The following is a 21,939-nucleotide window of genomic DNA, read 5'->3' as shown; positions in this document are numbered from 1 at the left end:
TTATCTAACTGGCTATTCTGCTTTGTTATTCTTTATTATTATTTTCCCATTTGTATTTTTCATTGCACTATCAAATTTTATAATTGAATATTTATTTGTTTTTTATTATGTGTCTTCCCCTATAAGTTCCATTAGGGAAAGGGTTTGGTTTGTTCACCACTGGATACTCATTGCCTAGCATGGTACCTGCCACAGAGGAGACTCAAATAACTGTAGAATAAATGAGCTCAGTTTTATTATCCCTAAAACATTGTCCACATCAGAGATGCAATATGAGATAATATATGTAAAAACATTCCTACAGAGCCAGGAACATGGTTAGTGTTCAACAAATGTTAGCCATTATTTTAGTTATAGTTCTCAGCAAGTCCTGGCCTTTGTAACTCAAGCTTCCTAATTGTAAAGTGAAAGGAAAAATTACTAACCCTTCCCTATTGCCAAAGTATACTGTGAGATTACAAAAAATAAACAGAAGGTATTAGGAGGGACTCAGAAGACAGGATCCATTAAGATTAAGAATCTGTTAAATTTACATTCTCCCATCACATTTGTCTTAATCACTGCCATCCACTGCTCTCTTCAGAGTTAGCAGTTCTTGCCTAATAGTCTGAAATTGCAAATTCACTAGAACTTCACCCCAACCACTGGGTAAAACGTTATCTGGGAGAGCAAAGGTTGAGAAGGACTGTGCTTAAGTACAATAGTAGCAGCACTCTAGAGATTCACAGAAAGAATGGAGAATTAATCTGGCTATAAAATAACCTGGTGATATATCCAATTTCTGATGACACATACTATTCTACCTCTTGAAACATGAAACTTTATTACTATTAAGCTACCTCTTTTTCCCCTATACTTCTATCAATGGTGTGTCTTTACAATATCCCAAATTCAGTCTTCAGATGCCCCCAGATCTGTAATCTTATAATTCCTCCCTATGGAATTTCTAAGAACCATGATTCTTAACATTGGCTGTGTGAAGTAACCACCTACGTACCTTGTAAAGAATACAGATGTCCAAGACCCACTGAATGAGAAAGTCGTTAAGGTAAGATTTGAGTCTCTATTTTGTAGAAGTTCCATAGATTACTCTGGTGCAAAAACAGAGCTGAGAACCACTATTCCATTTGCCCCAACCCCCTAGCACTAGAATAACAATATTCCATTCAAAGGCAAAGGTAATCCAGCATAAGATGAAAAGCTCAAATAAGTGTCAGGCAGACCTGGCTGTCACTACCAGCATGGTACATACCTCACACAAGCCTCTTTTTCTTTAGCTTTAAATGAGAAATACTAGAAGTCCTTAACCTCAAAAATTTGGATTCAACACTAATGTGTATGAAAATCACTTAGCATGTCTGGCAAATAGTAATTGCTAAATAGATTGCTTACCTTCCAAAGGGTAACTCATTTCCAAACTGTAATCTAAAAAAACCCTGTATAATTTTATTAATGAAAAATCCTACAAGTCATGCCATCTTCTGCTTTTCTTGCTTTCCTAAACCAAAATAAGGAACAAGTACACCCGAACAGGCCCTGCCTCAGATTATGGAAGCAGGATAACTCAGCTAGTTGGAGCTTTTATTTGGTTGATTTTATAAATCAGGTCAAGCTCTTGGTGTCTGCCTACAATTATTTCACTGCTACATTCTATATCCTTGTGCCAGATGTCGCCAAAATATGTCTGTGGTCCAAAGAAGGGCCAGAAGTCAGACCAATATAAAACCAGTACAAGGGAAAGCCTGGTGTGCCTGAAGCATCATTTTGAGATTCCATTACCCAAGGCATTCCATATATGTATGCAACTTGCAAATCACTATGGTAGGCACTGTGGCAAATATAAAGAAGAATAAAAGAAAGCTTCTGGCCCTTCAATAATCATTTTACAAATTTAAATAATATATTTTAGAAACTGCCACAAGTTATTTGGACCACAAGCCAAATCAAGGGTGGTGAAGAAAAATAAAAATGGTCAAGATGTCCACTTTTTCCTCTTCCCTCACAGCACTGGATGGACTACAAACTTAAATTGTGCCCACAGACAACAGTGGCACTGTCCTGACTCTGTGGAAGACATGGTGACATCAGGGAATCCTACATCTGTCCTTGCTCTCTACTTAGCACAGAAAATGTGCCAGACCCTCTAAGTACCTTACATAAATCTTATTTAATTCTAACAACACTCTGAGACAGGTACTATTATTAATCCCATTTTACAGATGGGAGAAAGGAGGCTTAGAGAAGTGACATCATGAGCCAGGAAGTAGAGTTGCGACTCTGACCCAGGTTGTCTGAATCTTGAGCTGTAATAAAACTCACATCTCTTTGGCAACAAATTTTCTTATTTTTATCCTTTTTATATTTGTGTATGTTGTCTAGTGAAATGGTATCTCTGTAAATCAGCCTGCAAAAATGGAAAAAAATACAATACCGAGAGCTAAAAGAAAAAAGGTAAATACAAACCATCAGAAATGACTAGGTGCACATACTATCAGCCTACACCATCACCACCTTCCAGCCAACTACTTTGGTTATCATTGTATCTCTGAGTTTATCTATGATCTACTGTTTAGTGTGTCTGCTCACAATATCTAGAGTCTTACAAAAGTAGATTTAATGACAATAGCAGTTCTCCCCCCTTTTCAAAAAAATTTTTTTTAACGTTATTTATTTATTTTGAGAGAGACAGAGACAGCGCAAATGGGGTGGGGCAGAGAGAGAGGGAGAGAGAAACCCAAGCAGGCTCCACACTGTCAGCGCAGAGCCTGATGTGGGGCTTGAACTCACGAACCTTGAGATCATGACCTGAGCCAAAACTGAGTCAGGCGCTTAACCGACTGAGCCATCCAGGTGCCCCAATTTTCCCCCCTTAAATATAGTTTTACTTTCTAAGCTGACAAATAATTCATTGTTTTGATCATCCCATATACCACATTCTAAAACTTAAAACATACAAGAAAAACAAGATGCTTCAGAAGAATCCTAAAGATTAAAGTGCCTTCTGTTCTCAACCCATAGGCTGACTACTCTATAGCAAGCCTTGAATTAGGGCTTGCTTATCTTAATGCTAATAACTTTTTACAATTCTTAAATTTATCTTAAACATAGGTTAAACATTCTCTCTCTCCAAAGCCATTTCTCCCACAAAATGACTACACATGAAAACCTCCATAGAAGTTGCCATCTAGAAGGATACTGCTATATTCTGAGACACCTGGTCTGCCCTAGAAAAGAATGCAAATCTACAGTTTAAAAATGTAAAGTAGGCTACACCAAATAAATTCTTACATTTTAGATTTCCCTTTTTGTCTGCCTTTTCCACATTTGATTCAAGGGTAACATTTTCTTTTTTTCTCTCTTTAATAACAGAAGGCTAACACTTCTTCCTTTCACTGGGCTAATCAAACAAAATGCTGTTTTGATTGTAGGGAAGGGAAATGCATTCCCTACAAAGATATAATATCCAAGCATAGGAATGAAACAGACCATAAAAATAGTATGACCACCCATATGTGTCCCTCCTCCTGTTTGGTAGAGTGGGAGTGGGGTCAGAAGACCAGGGGAAGGAGAGAAAGAAAGAAATTGTATCCTGAGGAAAAAAACTAACATAACAAGCATTTTCCTGACCTCCAGGCTGGGGAAGATATAACCCTGCAATAGTAATGAATCTGCTTGGTTCTAGCTGAACCCCAACAAACATGGTAATTGGAATTCCAGCTTACACAGAGCTTTTTCTCCTTTAAGGCAGGAAAGCAAGGCATGGGGATGAGGAATAGAGAGGACTCTCAGGAATCTCAGTGGCTACTGTGGCTAACAGTACCCCAACCTGCTTTAGTCACTGCCTACATTCTTTCCTATCTGAAGCCAAAGTGAAACTCCTGCAGCTAAGGCCAGTATCTTCTCCTCTGCTACCTTTTCCAGTCACACTGTCAAGCCTGCTCTGGGGGCAGGCAGTCCCTCTTCCCATTATGGAGACCTCCAACAACCCTGTACACAGCAAAGGGAACAAGAAGCTGCTTCTACCCTTTATCTGCTTCCCCAGAGGCTGAATAGGACCAGAGAAGAGGGAGAAGCTTTTCTACACTCCTCCCTTCTCTTCTAAGAAAGCCCCAAGAGATCTAAGGCAGCCATCCCCTCTTTGCCTCCAGCCAAGTTTCTTTCCACTCATCCACATATTTCTTTTCTTCTCCCCATGTACTGCATATGAATGATTTTCTCCTCTCCTTTTCATGGCTTTTCATAATTCATGGCTTTCCATAAAAATCCATAAAACTAAGCTGTTGAAGCATAGTTATACATTCTCCTAGGGTAGATTTTTTAAAATTCAGTTTTATTAAGGTAAAATTGACAAATAAAACTGTAAGATTCTAAGGTATACATCATGGTGCTTTGATATACATATACATTGTGAAAAGATCCCCCCCCCATCTTCAGATATTTATCTTCTCTGTGAGAACATTTAAGTTATGCTTTTTTAGCCATGTCAAATTATCAAATGCAATGTTATCAACTATAGTCACCATGTTTTACATTAGATCTTCAGAACTTATTCATCTTATAGCTGAAAGTTTGCTCTTAGGGTAGATTCTATATTTTATGCCTAACTTCCATGGCCCTGGGCCCAGTGATTAGTACAACACAGTCAATCAGTGCTTGGAGATGAATGAATGCATGCATGAATGAATATAGATAACGAAAGTTCATAATTCTGTTATCCCGAGATTGAAGAGAAAGTTCTTCAGTGATTGACTTTATGTGCTGCTCTTCTATACAATAGTTAACTTCTATTTCAAATAGTTATCAAGATCCCATGCAATTTCCTTTGAAGAAAATTCAAAGTGGAGATTTCAATCAGTTTGTTCTCCAAACAATTTTGTTTTCAAGTTTAAGGCATCAAACTGGGAAGGAGATCTTCAACCTCCTTTGACATGAGGGTGGGAATGGGAGCTGAGGACAGGGGGAAAACATATAGGAAATACTTCCTAAGCAACCAAATAGGAGGATAATTCAATACTTTTTAAGAGCCAGCCAAATACATGTAACCACTTTTGCCTTATAAAGAGGAAAAGATAACAAACCTGACTTAAATGAATGAAATCTGGCAATAAAATAAAGCGATCCAGAATAATCTGCAAATATACATACCCAATTAATTGTTTCTCAGAGAACCATTAAAACTAGAGTCATCTGGGGCGCCTGGGTGGCGCAGTCGGTTAAGCGTCCGACTTCACCCAGGTCACGATCTCGCGGTCCGTGAGTTCGAGCCCCGCGTCAGGCTCTGGGCTGATGGCTCAGAGCCTGGAGCCTGTTTCCGATTCTGTGTCTCCCTCTCTCTCTGCCCCTCCCCCGTTCATGCTCTGTCTCTCTCTGTCCCAAAAATAAATAAACATTGAAAAAAATTTTAAAAAAAAAACTAGAGTCATCTTTTCCCCACATGTGCACAACTTCATAAAAATTTTCTTCATATAGATTGCCATGCATTGGTCTCTTTAAGACAAAGTCAGCCAAAAAATAAGGCAGTCTAATCCAGAAGATGCCACTGCAGACTGAGCAAAGTAAATCTTGAGGAAACTATATAAACAGCCTTGGTACATATTCCATCAATGATGCTGCTGCCTGCTGATAATGAGATCACTGATGACAGCACTGATGGGTGCTGAGATCTGACATCAGCGCTGCCCCTGCTTATCACACAACACTGGGCAAAGAATACAACCTTTCTACCCTCAGTTTGTCATCTGCAAAATGTTGATAATAAATGAGTGTTCGTGTGAATTCATCAATGTTTTCAAGCACTAGGGAATGAGCACAGCTCCAGCTATTAGTGAGTCACAATAACTAACTTAATGCCATTTCAGACTCATCATCAACGCTGAAGGAAGTGCAACTGGGTCAGTCAATATAATAGTTGGATGAAGTCCTGAAATAGCGATCACCTTCTCTGTGAAGTGAAGGTGAAGTAAAGAAGACAGTTTAAGAGCAGGCTAGGCTGTACTATGGTGATATACTTAAGAAGCCCTACTTACTTCGAGAATTTCAATTGGTGAAACTTTAACATTTATAGAGTGCCTACTATATACAATAAACATCCTAAAATAGACAGGATCCAGATTTTATCATCAAGGTTTGTAGAACCTAGCATTAGCCATGGCTAGCAAAGGCAGTTATCCTGTTACAAGAGATATTTAAATTTTTTAAAAGTCAATTTAAGTCCTTCTCTAACTAACTTCAGCCTGATTCAGCCTGGGCAATTTGTGGTAATTAAGCAACTATTTTGGGGGTCCAGTGAGATAACTAAATTTATAACATCTCATGAAATGTATTTAGTTAGATAGCATGATCCAGTAATTAAAACATTATTTGGCTTAACATTCTCAACAGCCAGGATGTGTTAGGTTTACGTCTATGGGGCATAAAGGTCCAGTGGAGCACCAATACCAAGCAGTTGCCACAGGGAAAAGGAAACTACTGACCATTAAAAAATGTAAGGGGGCGCGTGGGTGGCTTACTCGGCTGAGCGTCTGACTTCAGCTCATGTCATGATCTTATGGTTCATGAGTTCAAGCTTCACATTGGGCTCAATGCTGTCAGCGTAGAGCCCACTTTGGATTTTCTGTCCCCCTCTCTCTGCCTCACCCCTGCTTGTGCTCTCTCTCTCAAAAATAAAATAAACATTAAAAAAAATTTTTTTAATGTAAAAAGCCCACTAAAACAATCATCTTTACTGAGGGAGAACTCACTCAAAGTTTCAGGTTACAACATTTTTCTACTTTGGTAAATACACCTTGAATGGAGATTATTATGCATACAAATATACTCATATTTATATTTATAAATATAATGCTTATATTTATATATATGTGCTCATTCCAAGTCCCTTATTTGCTTTCACAGACTATGTATTTTGCTGAGTGAGGCCAAACAGATGAAACAATAGGTACTGTATCTCAGTTGCATTTGAAAGCCAAGTTTACCCAAAAAGCTTTCACTTGGAATTACCAAAGGCTGTATAAAAACATATACCTACGTACATTGGAACCACTAAAGATATCTGATTCTTCACATTCACAGGAAAGTAACACTGCTGATTCACTGTCTTCCAAATGAGAACTCTGTAATACAAACAAGATCATTTCACAGATCCAGATGAATGGGGCCATAAGCCTGAGGGAAAAGCCAGCAGACATCACCGAGTCATGTTAGCTCATACGTGAGAAGCTGAAATTCTGATTAGTGATGGCTATTTTGGAGAGAATAAAGCCAACAAGTTGATTGGTTAGGTGACCAGAAAATTGACTGAGGCATGTTTGATTAGCTGAAGCATTTTCTATGGTTTCCAATTTGGGCAATGGGGTGTCCCTTTTCTGTAAAGATGGTATTACTAACTGTTTATAGTATGTACTCTGGACTATTCCCAGAGGGTAGGTTTGTGTTCATTTATCCTCATATCCAAAGGTACATATTTAATATGACTGTTTAGAGTCAGGCTTCAGAATATAACATAGAACATGACTGGAGGTATCTAACTACTAGCCTCATCAGCCATCTTCTAACAAGTGTTTATAAGAACAGCCAAAAGATATGCCCTACCCAAGTCCACCTGACGGATGCCAGAAAACAATTTAAAACCTTTCTTCCACTGTCCAATCTCTTTTTCAAAATCTGTCTAGAAGACAGATAAGGAAAACGAGACAAAAGAGTGAAATAATTAGCTGGTAACACAAGAATATTCTTCCCTTATGACTAACAACACCACAAAAAAGAGAAGAAGAAAAAAAGTTCCAACTCTCACCCATTAAGTTCCACCCAAATGTTTGCTGTTTGAGTAAAGCTACTGGAAACTGAGCTATCCCTACATAAAGATGTAAATGCTTATGTCATCAAAACTTCTCACTATTGTATTATCAAGCAATTCCACTTCTGGGTATAAATCCAAAAGAGCTGAAATCAGGATCTGGAAGAGGTGTCTGCACTACCATGTTCATGGCAGCACTACACACAATAGCCAAGATGATGGAATCAATCCAAATGTCCAACAACAGACAAATGGTTAAAGAAAAAGTGATATATACATACAATGGAATATTATTCAGCCTGAAAAAAAGGAAATCCTAAGTGAAATAAGCCAGTAACAGAAAGACAAATATTACACGATTCCACTTATTTGAGGTATCCAAAATAATCAAATTCACAGTAGCACAAAGCAGAATGTTGGTTTCCAGGGCCTAAGGGGGAAGGAGTATTGAGAGTTCTTCTTTAAAGAGTACAAAGTTTCAGTTTAGTGAGCTAAAAAAGTTATAGAGGTCTACTATATGACATAATGCCTACTGTTAACAATATTCCATTGTGTATTTAAATTTTTGGTAGGAGGGCATACCTCATGCTTAAATGTTCTTACCACAAAACAAATAAACAACAACAAAAAATGCAAAGAGGCATGAGGAAACTTTGGGAGGTGACAGATAGGTTTAGAGATGGTTATAGTGATGGGTTTCACAGGTGTATGCATGTGTCCAAACTCATCAAATTGTACACATTAACAATGTCTGTCTTTTGTATATCAGTTATATCTCAATAAAGCTCTCAAGTGACAAAAAAAAAACCCACCTTGCTACCAGTGGCTGAAACTTAATCTTATATTAACTACTCTGTGGCTACCCTAGTTGACTCTTACTTTGACTTTTCAAAGCTGAAACTACATTTAAACCTACTTAATACCTGTAGAGATTGAGTTTTGGAGTGCAAATAAACTGAAGAAAAAAAAAAAAAGTAAAGCTCAGAGCTATTATTTCTGGTAAGTGCCTTCTCCTGGTTTATCTTCTTTTTCCCTACCCTGATCATTTGCCTACTTTAGTTTTCCCTCTTACAACCAAGTCTCATCTTCCATTTTCCCTCTCTCTTCCTCTTTTAGAAAATAAACAGAAACAACCAAACATTTAAAATCACTTTTTAAATCCTACAAATGCAAAATCTCTTTATTCCTCACTCCCTTGAATTTTGGAGGGGGGAATAATAAGAACATTTACTTTCCACTTGTCTTTAAAAAAAAAAATCAGACTACAAAATACTTGAAGACTTCTAAAAGTCATATTAGAAAAGCTAAAGGCATAATTAAAAAAACTAAAATATTTGAAGAAATTAATAAGGTAGAGATCAAAACTGCTTTCAATTCTCCCAAATTCTCGGATCACAACAGATGACAACATAAGTAATATTAAGCATATCAATAGTGGCTTGTCACTGCCACAGTGTACAATTAATCCAAATTACACTAGTTAAGATTTTCAAAATTTTCATTCTTAAAAATATTTCAGCATGTTTACATGATTTCTTTTAAAATATCTTCCAAGAAGGTGGTTCTGTGATGACTTACACTCCTAAAGTTATTTTAAGACTTTACTGCATACGTATTAATTGTAACTTAATTCATTAAGTTACAAGGTATCATACGTATTAATTGTAATTTAATTCATTAAGTTACAAGGTATCAATTTAAGTGTGTTGGCAGCATTAAAAATAATTGGTTCACAGAACAAGTATTTACTAGCGAACAACATATTTAGTTCCAAATTAAAATCTAATCCTAAAGGAAGACAAAGGATATTTCAAGTTCTTTCCTCTGCTTTCTGGGGTACTTGGTAATTCCAGTTCCTGAGTTGTTCCTGGGTTCTGCAGAGTGAACTGTCTTGCTTATAACTATAAAGGACTTATTCCAAGAATGAATGAATATTTAGGAATTCTATTAATAAAATTTAGCATATTAGGTCAAATGAGGAAAACTATAAGATTTATCTAAATAGATGCTAAAAAGTACTTGATAAAATTAACATTAGTAAACTGGGAATAAAAGATGCTACCTTGATCCACTCCCAGGTGGACTTTTATATATACATAGTACTTCTCAAGTTGGCAGGCTCTTCCCCAACCTGGCCTTGCCTGAATTTCATATTGAACAACATCCTCCAGCATGAGGATAGTGATCATGCCCAGTTTGTAGTGCAGATGTCAATTCTCTTTTCTTTTCCTTCTTTCTCCTCCTTCCCTTCTTAAATGTCCCTTTGGCCAATTGAAGTGGATAATGTCAAATTCATATTTTTGCATTAGAAGTACCAAGTCCAAATCTTAACTAAACTAAATTGAGTTCATACCCTGGTTCTGACACCTACTAGCCATGGGATGGTGAACACATTACTTAATTACTCTGAGCTCAATTTCCTAATCCATAAATATAGGCACGAAAATAGCATTTATCTAATAGGGGCATTGGAAATATTGCATGAGAGATAATACAGGAAAAGCACGCAGCATGACTTAGTTACTGATGTCACTACTGTTGCTCCTGCTGTTGCTGCTGCTGTTAATGATGATAATAATAATAGAGTAATAATCTCCCTATTAGATGTAAAAGGCTTATAAATTTGCATTAAATTCCCTTTCAAAGAAACTTTTACTATATAGGGGAATTTTGCTTCTATAAAATTATAGGTGTTGGGGTGCCTGGGTGGCTCAGTAGGTTGAATGACCAACTCTTGGTTTCGATTCAGGTCATGATTTTGTGGTTCGTGGGTTTGAGCCCTGCGTTGGGCTCTGTGCTAACAGCGCGGAACCTGCTTGGTATCCTCGTGCCCCTCTTTTTTTCCTGCCCCTCCCCACTCACTCTCTCTCTCAAAATAAATAAATAAACTTTAAAAATATATAGGAGTTTCACTTCTAAATACAGACAACTTTGTATACCCTATATAACCCTGAAGTTTTGAGTTCACAATGAGTCATTCATTACCATTTATTGTACCCCTACTATGTACTAAGCAATTTTCTGGGTGCTATATTAGCTACAGGAAAATTCTAAACAAAAAGGGAAAGATAACTGAACAGGCTCCAGAATTAGTTTTTTGTTTTTTATGAAGATGAAAAACTACAAAAAGAAGTATATGGCTCTATGGAAATATGCTTTGGCTAAGCATTGGAGAAAAACAAGGGCCAAGATTGTTGGTAAGGAAAACACATCCATATATAACAAGAAGTTTCAATCCAGAATAGCTTCTAAGCAACAATTATAGTAATAAAATGTTGCAATCTTTATATGGAATGCATGATGCAAGGACTCATGTACTAAGAAGGATGTTTTGAAGAATGTTAAAATCTAACTTGTCCAGTTACCTAACAATTTGTAAGTAGAAGTCTTAAGAAATAATCCCACAAGAGTCAAAACCTGTTCCTACTGTTAAGTGTCTTTTATTCTATTCTTGTTGTATACAGGTTATGTGATTTTTAAGAAGCAGAAAATATTGGCTATTATATTTCTTTTGTCTTTTCTATATTTCTTTTTTCGGAGGTTCTAAGTGAACACACTGCACTTATTCTTAAAGAAACTAGAGATTTTAAAAATATACTATTAGATACCAAACCATAACATACATGTGTACCTTAAAGCCTAATGACCACTTTGAAACTAAGTTTTTAACTCTTTAAAGGCCAAAGCAAGAAGGTCTTATTTATCCTGACACTTAGACATAGCTGGATTGACAAAGCGATTTCACAGTCTAAACATAACCCAAGTGAGAAAACCCTCTCTGCAGTCCCTAACCCCAAGTTACAGATTTAAAAACCTTATGACTTCCTCTCTCCCTTCCTCCGTCCATTTCCTTCTCCCTTCCTTTCTTCCTTCCTCTCTCTCTTTCTCACTCTCTTTCTTTCATTATATTTCCATTACTTATTTTATAACTAGAAGTTTGTGCCTTTTGACTGCCTTTATCCATTTTGCCCAGTCTTTCCCCAACCTCTGGCAGTCACCAATCTGTTCTCTGTGTCTCTGGTTCTCTGTGTCTATGAGCTCAAAATTATTGTAAATTACGGTAAAAAATCATGACTTCAATATGTAATATATGCATGTGGCCAATAAAATTCAGAAGCTGTCAAGGAGTATGTAAGTTTTCCTCCCATCCCTGTCCTCCCACTTCCTAATTCTCTATAATCCCATTCTCATAAGTAATCACTATGTGAGTTTCTTGGGATTTTTTCAGAGATATTGTGTGTGTGTGTGTGTGTGTGTGTGTGTGTGTGTGTATACTTTCTCTAAAAATACACAATGAAAGCACACTACACCTATTTTTCTGTCATTGCCTTTTAAACTTGTCTTTGGTTTCACTGTTTTTAAAACTTCGAATTGTGGTAAAATAATACAACATAAAATTTACCATCTTGACCATTTTCAAGTAAAGAGTTCATTAGTATTAGGTATATTCACATTGTTGTTCAACCAATCTCTAGAACTTTTTCATCCTGCAAAACAAAAATTCTATATCCATTAAAAAACGAATTTCCCCTTCCCATAGCCCCTGGCAACCACTATTCTGTTTTTTATTTTTATGAGTTTGATTTCTCTGAATACCACAGATAAGTGATATTATACAGTATTTCTCTTTTTGTGACTGGCTTATTTCACTTAGCATGTGTCAGAATTCCTTTCCTTTTAAGGCTGAATAATATTCCATTGTATATATATCACATTTTTTAATCTATTTATTGGTCAGTGGATATTTATTTCAGTATTTTTTTATCACTGCTATTTCATTGTATAGATATTCCAAAATTCATTTAATCAGTCTCCTATTAATGGACTCAGATTACTTGTAACTGTATTCATTTTTCTAATTTGCTGTAACAAAATACCACAAACTTAACAGTTTAAACAACACAAAATTTATTACCTTTATAGCTCTAGAGGTCAGTAGTCCTAAAATCAAAGTGGTGGCAGACCCATGTTCCTTCTGGAGGCTCTAGGGGAGTATTACAGGCTGAATTGTGCTCTCTCCACCCCGCCCCCATTTATATGTTGAACTCCTAATCCCTAGGACCTCATAATGTGACTCTATCTGGAGATATGGTCTTTAGAGAGGTAATTAAATTAAAATAAGGTTTATTAGGGTGGGTCCTAATACAATATGACTGGCGGCCTTGTAAGAGGAGGAGATCAGGACACAGACACTGAGAGGAAAGACAATGTGAAGACAGAGACAAGACAGACATCTACCAGCCAAGGAGAGAGATATTAGGGGGGAAAAAAATCAACCCTACCAACACCTTGAATTCTGACTTCTAGCTTCCAGAACTGTGAGAAAATTAATGTTGTTTAAGCCACTAGTCTATGGTACTTGTTTTGGCAGCCCTAACAAACTAATACAGGCAGAATCTGTTTCCCTGCCTTTTCCAGTAACTAGAGGCCACCTACACTCCTTGGCTTGTGGCTCCCTTCCTGCATCTTTAAAGTCAGCAAAGGTAGGGTGAGTTTTTCTTATATTTCATCAATACAACCTCTTCTCTGTCTCCATCTTTCACTTTTCAAAGGCCCTTATAATTATATTTCCCCTTATTCCAATAATCCAGGATACTCTGCCTATTTTAAAGTCATCTAATTAGCAATCAATTCCATCTGCAACCTTAATCCGCCCCTGCCCCAACCATGTAACATGATATATATTTGCAGGTTCACAGGGGATTAAGATGAGGAGACTCTTTGGGTGGGAGGAGGACATGTTCTCCCTACCACAGAATCTTCTTTTCTGCAAGTTTTACTGGGGAAAATAATTGTTTTATAGAACCCAGTATTCATACCTAGTATAGCAGGAACCACAAAATTAAGTAAATAAATAACACTACAGCCATATACTTTGTACATAAAGAGGATCCTAAACACCTAACAGCAGCAGTAGAATGTTTGAAATTGCTTTTTCTGGATGATGATTTGGATTTGATTCAACCACAGTATTTCACATAGGCCTCTTTGTAATCAATGGTACAGATCTGTAAGACAACTGGCTAGTATTAAGGATGGTGCAGCCATTGTGGAAAACAGTATAGAGGTTCCTCAAAAAGTTAAAAATAGAACTAACCTGTGATCCAGCAATTATACTACTAAGCATTTACCTAAAGGATACAAAAATACAGACTTGAAGGGGTACATGCACCCTGATGTTTATAGCAGCATTATCAATAATAGCCAAACTATGGAAAGAGCACAAATGTCCATCGATGAATGAATGGATAAAGAAGATGTAGTATATATACACAATGGAGTTATTACTCAGCAATCAAAAAGAATGAAATCTTGCCATTTGCAACTACGTGGATGGAACTGGAAGGTATTATGCTAAGTGAAATTAGTTAGAGAAAGACAAATATCATATAACTTCATTCATATGAGGACTTTAAGAGACAAAACAGATGAACATAAGGGAAGGGACACAAAAATAATATAAAAACAGGGAGGGGGACAAAACAGAAGAGACTCATAAATATGGAGAACAAACTGAGGGTTACTGGAGGGGTTGTGGGAGGGGGGATGGGCTAAATGGGTCAGGGGCACTAAGGAATCTACTCCTGAAATCATTGTTGCACTATAGGCTAATTTAGATGTAAATTTAAAAAAAATGAAAAATAAAATAAAAAATAAATAAAAGCCTTTCTAGACTTGGAAAAAAAAAAAGAAGATGTGGTATATATACACAATGGAATATTACTTAGCCACCAAAAAGGATGAAATCTTGCCATTTGTAACCGTGTAGATGAAACTAGAATGTATTATTTTAAGCAAAATAAGTCAGTCACAGAAAGACAAATACCATATGATTTCACTCATATGTGAAATTTAAGAAACAAAACAGATGAACATACGGGAAGGGGGAAAAAAGAGAGAGGGAAACAAACCATAAGAAACTCTTAACCATGGGGCGCCTGGGTGGCGCAGTCGGTTAAGCGTCCGACTTCAGCCAGGTCACGATCTCGCGGTCCGTGAGTTCCAGCCCCGCGTCGGGCTCTGGGCTGATGGCTCAGAGCCTGGAGCCTGTTTCCGATTCTGTGTCTCCCTCTCTCTCTGACCCTCCCCCGTTCATGCTCTGTCTCTCTTTGTCCCAAAAATAAATAAACTTTGAAAAAAAAAATTTAAAAAAAAAAAAAAAAAAAAAGAAACTCTTAACCATAGAGAACAAACTGAGGGTTGACGGAAGGATTGGGTGGGGGATGGGCTAGATGGGTGATGGGTATTAAGGAGGGCACTTGTTATGATGAGCACTGGGTGTTACATGTGATGAATCACTAAATTCTGCTCCTGAAACCAATGTTACATTATATGTTCACTAATTGAATTTAAATAAAAATTAAAAAAAAAAAGAAAAAAAAGGATATAATCTGTGTTCACTGAAGGACAGCAATAATTAGACTGAGTCACCTAGAGTTTAAATCAGGATTAACTAACTGATGGTTCCTTCTAGGCATTTACAGTTCCTTGTACATATATTTTCTAATCCTTATTTCATTCTACTATAAGTATCTCTCTATATATTGTTTCCCTCCCTCTAGACTATAAGTTTTCAACTTGTATCTTTAGGGCCTGGCATACACTCAGCATTCAATAAATGTTCAGTGAATGAGTGACTTAGCATTAGTTGATGCAATTCTTCCTTGTTGTCAACAACAACAGTACAAATTGAAGATGAGTTATGATCTTTGTGTATAGCTATGGTTAAGACACCAAGAATCTTCTCCAAACACAAGATGTTTGTCCTTTAATTAGTCATAGTAGCAACAGCTCCTACTGAAGAGCCAACTGTTACATGAGACACTGCCTTCCTTGGGCTCCAAGTCAACATGGAGGCTTTAAGCCAAAAGAGCATCTTTATTTCTCAGAGATACTTAGAAGGTTGGCTTGTCAGTGGCTGAGGCAGTCCAGATATTCAGCACTCCCTAACTTTCATGTGCAATTTAGCCCATTTCACCTGCAGAGGTATTGCTGCTTTTCACTCTTTGCAGGTAACATGTAGCTATTTTATGGTAAGCATCATAGGCATGTTTCCCCACCTACTGCTCCCTTCAGAAGTTACAGAATCTCTCTATGTAAATCTTACCCATCCTTCAAAGACCACTCAAATCTCAGAATTTCAGGGAGTTTCAAAATGATGACTTCAGCCTCAGTCATCTCCCTCTCCTCTGAGCCTTCATAACCTTGGCAGGGTTGGCAAACTATAGCCTATTTTCATATGGCCAGCAAACTAAGAATGTTTTTCACATTTTTAAAGGGTTGTGGGGTTTTTTGTTTGTTTGTTTGTTTTTTAAAGAAGAAGAAGAAGAAGAAGAAGAAGAAGAAGAAGAAGAAGCAGCAGCAGCAGCAGCAGCAGCAAGGAAGAAGATGCAAGAGACCATTTGTGGCCAGCAAAACCTAAAATATTTACTATCAGGCTTTTAACATGAAAAGGTTGCCAACCCCTACCCTAGAGCATACAATTTTGCCTAACGAGAAAGTGCCTAGAACTGTCATCTTTACAGATCACAGTCTTAGCTCCCCTTAGTAGACTCTCCCTGTTGTCTACCAACAGTCATCTCTCAACTCTGTCATCTATTAGTCCTACCATCTGTCATTTTAGCCTTCCTGCAGGCTAGCACACAGTATCCTAATCCCGGTCAACAAAAGCTAAGGCAAGTCTGCTTGAGGGAAAGATTTTCCACCCTGATAAAGGAGAACTGAGAAAAACAACAATAAAAACCCTGCCCTTTTTCTGCCTTTGGATGCAGTGGTGCAAAGATATGAGGTCTACAGCTGTGACAAGTCATTTTGTGACCTTCTGGAAAGGGGAGGCTCAAGAACAGAAGGCAACATGTTAAGGATGACAGAGCACAAAAGATGAAAAGAATCCAGAACCTTGATAACTGCATTGAGCCACTGCCTTACCTCTGACCTTTTTATGTTTAAAAGGTCACAGTTTATCCCATTTTTCATATAGTAGTTTGGTACTTTTTGTTTGTTTTTTTAAGTTTATTTATTTGAGAGACAGAGAGCACAAGCAGGGGAGGGGCAGAGAGAGACAGAATCCAAAGCAGGTTCCACACTGTCAGCATGGAGCCCCATGCAGGCCTCAAACTCACAAACCATGAGAATATGACCTGAGCCAAAACCAAGAGTTGGATGTTCACTGACTGAGGCACACAGACACCTCAGTAGTTTGGTAGTTTCAATGGAAAGGATCCTAACTCTCTAAGCAGATTTTACGTAGTTCGAGAACAGGGTCCTTATCTTCTGTGTCTGCATTTCTATAGCATCCACAGGGCTGCAAATGTTGGGATCCAATTATAAGTAATGACTTTGGATAAAACTTATCACACAGAGTTTGAAAAGATTCCTGAGTATACAAAAGCAACAGAGGAGGCCAGCTTCTATGAAAATAACCGATGGACAACGATAAGCAGAACATTTCATATTTGTTACCTTATTTAATACTAAACAACCTAGTAAAGTTACACACTCCTAAATCATTCATTAAATGTAAGTGGCAGAACAAGGATTTTAACTGATGTCTCCTAGATACCAACATTCCTACTCTTTCATTATACCTCCTCTCCCCAAGTCTTTTATCACAAATAACAGTGATAAGAAGTCCCCCCCCCCCATTTTATTGAGATAAAATTGATATATAACATGTATTATTAGTTTAAGGTCTACAACATGATAACTTGATATATGAATATTTTGTAGATTTGGAGATTCCACTTTTTAATTCTTTGAATGTTCACTTAGGATACTATCTCAGATCGTATACAAACGCCACATTACTTGTAATAGCAAATTCACATCTTCACACGGAGATCATTTGAATATATATATTTTAAAGCCCACCAAACTCTGTCATCTTCTTGAGGTTTGGGCTTTTTTTTCCTTCTCTTTTTTTGATATAACCATCTGTCCTACGAGGCCATGTTTCTGAAATAGGAGAAAAATCCCTAAGCAGTGATTCTTTTTGGTTTTTTTTTTTTTTTTTTAAGATTTTATTTTTGGGGATGCCTGGAGGGCTCAGTTGGTTGAACATATGACTTTTGGTTTCAGCTCAGGTCATGATCCTAGGGTCATGGGACTGAGCCTTGTGTTGGGCTCCATGCTGAACCTGGAGCCTGCTTAAGATATTCTCTCTTTCTCTCATTCTCTCTCTCTCTCTCTCTCTCTCTCTCTCTCTCTCTCTCTCTCTCTGTCCCCTCTCCCCAGCTCACAAACAAAACAAAACAAAAACAACCCAGCATGGGGCTTAAACTCACAACCCTGAGATCAAGAGTCACACACTCTACTGACTGAGCCAGCCAGGCACACCCTGCCTGCCCCAAGCAGTGATTTCTTAAAAGTGTGGTCCCCAGGTCAACAGAAACAGCATCACCTGGGAACTTGTTAGAAATGCAAATTCTTAGGCTCTGCCCTGGATCTAACAAATCAGAAAATCTGGGGGTAGGGCCCAGAAATGTGTTTTTAACAAGCCCTCCAGGTGATTCTGATAAACATTGAGGTTTGAAATACACTGGTCTAAAGTATTTGCATCTACAGAGAACACTTAAGTCACTGCTTTAGAATCAGAATGGTGCAATCATATCAGTCCTGAACTAGTTCTCCATAGCAAAACCAACAAAAGGAAAGTGGTGAATCACCAGTGAGATATAAAAGCAGCCATTCATATACAGACTATTCAATTTACAAAAAGGGGCACTACCCGTATTTATTGAATGCCTACACAGGTAACTAGGGTACCATGGTGGATTTTGAAAAGCAATCATCCACAGAAGAACAAATTAATAAGCAAGTAACAAGTAAGCTCATAAATACGTGAAAAAGCAAAGAAGCCAGTGGTAGATGTTCAACCTTCACTGAAATCTCATAAAAAAAAAAAAGAATAAAATAGCAGCAGTAACTCAGAACTTCTAGATCTGTAATCTCAAAATAAAAAAGAAAATTTTTGGATTTATGTCTCTAGTTGCTAATTAAGTGGCTCAAAATTGATATATAATCCATAGAGAGATAGATTTGTTTTAATTTAGGCAAACCAAATAATCTATTATTTTCCATTTTGGGTTAGGCTTCTGCTATTAACAAGTTAGCTGATTACTTCCCTCCTGTTCTGTGTAGGAGTTTGGGGGGAAAAAAAACTGTTCTGTCAACTTCATGAGCTGACAGCAGGCTAGCAAAACAAGGAGATACAGAAAGTTTAACTCCCAACATGTGCTGAAAGCATACAATTCTTGTTGTCCCCTTTTTATTTAGTAAATCATCTTATATACTGTTTTTATGGTCTTTAAAACCTGAGACTTCTAATTCTTTATTTCCCTCTTCAGACCAACGCATGAGAGCTACCTGTGGTTTAAACACAGCCATCGACTCGTGCCCCACAAACACCTTAATATTTTTTTGTGTGTAGCTTGATTTGGAACCTGGGCTATGAAAGTGAGTTGGGTTTTAGAGATGCTAACGCATATACCATGTAACATGACCACCGTATGCTTCTGTAGAATGTGCAAAGAAGCAAAGCTCTGTTATTCCTCTGGGGAATGCAGGTTTGAAGAGCAAAGAGAAGGCTATTTTAGAGAAACTGGGAGAATTCAGAAAACAAGAAGAATTTGAAGACAAGAAGACACTGAGTACGAAAGAGGAGAAAAGCCTCCCTTGGACAAAGGTCTGGGTATGTGTGCCAGGAAAGAAAGACAAGTGCAGAAAGATTGCTCTTACTGAGACAGAGTCCCAAGACATTATCAAGTCAGGTTTCAGATGATTGTGAAAAGAGCAGTTTTTACTTAGGACCAAGGATTAGGCCTATTTCTCAGTAAAGAGCTTGATTCTCTCTTCAATTAAGTAAGAGAACTGAAAGACTGAACTCTAGTACCAGAGAAGGATCCAGGCTGATTAGCAAGGAAGGCTAGAGATACTTAAAATTAAGGACTAACAAGCTGAACTGGGAATAAAGTGAGTGATGATTTTGTACTTGTAATTAATTTCCTATTATTTTAATATGTATTTATTTTTGAGAGAGACAGACACAGAGCACGAGTGGAGGAGGGGCAGAGAGAGAGGGAGACAGAGAATCTGAAGCAGGCTCCAGGCTCTGAGCTATCAGCACAGAGCCCAACGTGGGGCTCGAACTCACAAACTGTGAGATCATGACCTGAGCCAAAGTCTGACACTTAACCGACTGAGCCACCCAGGCGTCTCTTAATTTCCTATTTTGACCACAAGATCTCTTCATACTGCAGAAAGATCATTTTTATATTCTAATTAATTAACTGAACCTGACGAAAGAAGCTGCCCAGAAGGAGCTGTAAGGTTGTAAACTTCAGATAAAATCTTTCTAGAAAATTCACTCCCTATTCTTTGGAGAAAGAGTTATACCAACCATTAAAACTATCTGAGGTGAACATCACCTGAATACCTCTCCAGAGCTCTCCTTCCCCGATTTGACTCTCAACATGTACTAAAAATCACATTCGGTTTTGGGTCTGGTAGAGATAGGGCTTACTACTCAAGATCCTTGAATTCATAAAACTGTTAATGGTGAGAGAAGCCAAATTACAAAATCTGCCCAAGTCTGCCTTTTTTTTTTCCTGCAGTCACCCACAATTTAGCAGGTGACACCATGGTGAGATTGCTAAACTCCTGGGGAAACTCTCATGCTGGTAGGAGACAACGTGACCACATAAAATTCAGTTTCCGCCAGAGAATTCTGAGAAAGGTCCCTCAAACATCGGTCATGGGTCTGAGGAGTTCTTCCCGATACCCTCAAGAGGAGAAAAACAGACTTTTCAGCCTGTCTCATCCAGCATTATAGAAAATAACCTGGAAAAGCGGGTCTTTGTTGAGGGCTAACAGCAGCCCAGAGCTGACTACAAGTTGAGCAATGTCAGGAAATGAGCCCAGGATGAGAGGGGAAGTGTCTCAAGAGATCCCAGACATAAAACAGCAACACCCCACAGCCAGAGAACAGAGGAGCAAGAGACTAGAGAAAATAACCCACAAAAGAAGGGGAGCATTTCTCTAAGTTTAGTTCCACTTTAGAGAAAGGATTTGGGAGATGAATTCAGAAATTACTTCAAGGGCCAGAGATTCCAGGTGGATAGTCAATACCAAGGAGTCTTACCTCCTAAACCACAACTCGGAGACATCATAAGAGCCACTGTGGTGAGAAAAATCCCCAAAACTAGTCTAGGGGTTCCAGTGATAAAGGAGTCCCTCCTGCAATCAAGAATATTGGTTGTGGGTACCTGGGTGGCTCAGTTGGTTGAGCATCCGACTTCGGCTCAGGTCATGATCTCGCAGTTTGTGAGTTCGAGCCCTGCGTCAGGCTCTGTGCTGACAGCTCGGAGCCTGGAGCCTGCTTTGGATTCTGTGTCTCCCTCTCTCTGCCCCTTCCCCGCTCATGCTCTCTGTCTCTTAAAAATGAGTAAACATGAAAAAAAATTTTTTTTTAAGAATATTAGTTGCCCCAAATCCAAGCTAATAATGCCTCAAAGAGAAGCTTGCTGGTGAGTCAAAGCTCAAATTTGAGATAAGGCTCCAGTGCCAACCATAGGTCTGTCCCCATGCAGTGCTCCTTGACTCCGGTTGGCTTCTAAGGTCTCCTAGTTCCATCTCCTGAATGTTTCCACTGGGGCCAGGGCAGCTTTCCAGGTGCTGTGTGTCCTTATGGAGGCCAAAGGGAAACACCTTGGGGCCCTAAGCTTCAGGCCAAAAAAAAAAAAAAAAAAAAAAAAAAGAGCCAGACAAGGATGCATCCCCAACTGATAACAGCAAGGATACTAGAGACCCCAAAGAAGAGAGCATCAAGGAGGATGCAGAATCAGGGAGCTCACAAGGGAAGAGTCACTCTGCTCAGACCAGGGGTCAGCAGAAACCTTTGTGAACAAGGCCCCCTGATTACTGCCACAGAAAGGAGTTCCTTTGAAAAGAAACTTGCGTAAAAAGATGAACTGCTTTTGACAGTGGCTTCTTCTCAAGAGCAGAGGCAAAATGCAGGAAGGTCCTCTGAAGAAATCAAAACCCATGTCAGTAGAAATCAGAGCTCTTTTCATGAGAAGCAGAGAAAGACACTAAAGCACAGGAGTTTATGGTTGCTACTGTCTTGATCCTAGAAAAAACTTGGGGCT

General features: G+C 38.2%; 1 protein-coding gene across 4 annotated transcripts in view; it reads right to left on the bottom strand.

The window, feature by feature from the left end:
- SSH2 (slingshot protein phosphatase 2) overlaps positions 1 to 21,939 on the bottom strand; it is a 257,943-nt gene that overhangs the window by 189,454 nt on the left and 46,550 nt on the right. For 2 of the 4 annotated variants that reach the window (XM_047833996.1, XM_047833995.1), the window contains exon 2: positions 7,032 to 7,112. The exons of the other annotated variants lie outside the window; for them this stretch is intronic. In XM_047833996.1, coding sequence (XP_047689952.1) covers positions 7,032 to 7,112 — 81 coding nt within the window. The remainder of the gene's footprint in view (positions 1 to 7,031; positions 7,113 to 21,939) is intronic. 4 annotated transcript variants of the gene reach the window in all.

Source organism: Prionailurus viverrinus, chromosome E1, assembly GCF_022837055.1.
Source record: "Prionailurus viverrinus isolate Anna chromosome E1, UM_Priviv_1.0, whole genome shotgun sequence".
Taxonomy (NCBI): Eukaryota; Metazoa; Chordata; class Mammalia; order Carnivora; family Felidae; genus Prionailurus; species Prionailurus viverrinus.
Note: the sequence above shows the minus strand (reverse complement) of the source record. Positions and strands in the feature narration are given on the sequence as shown.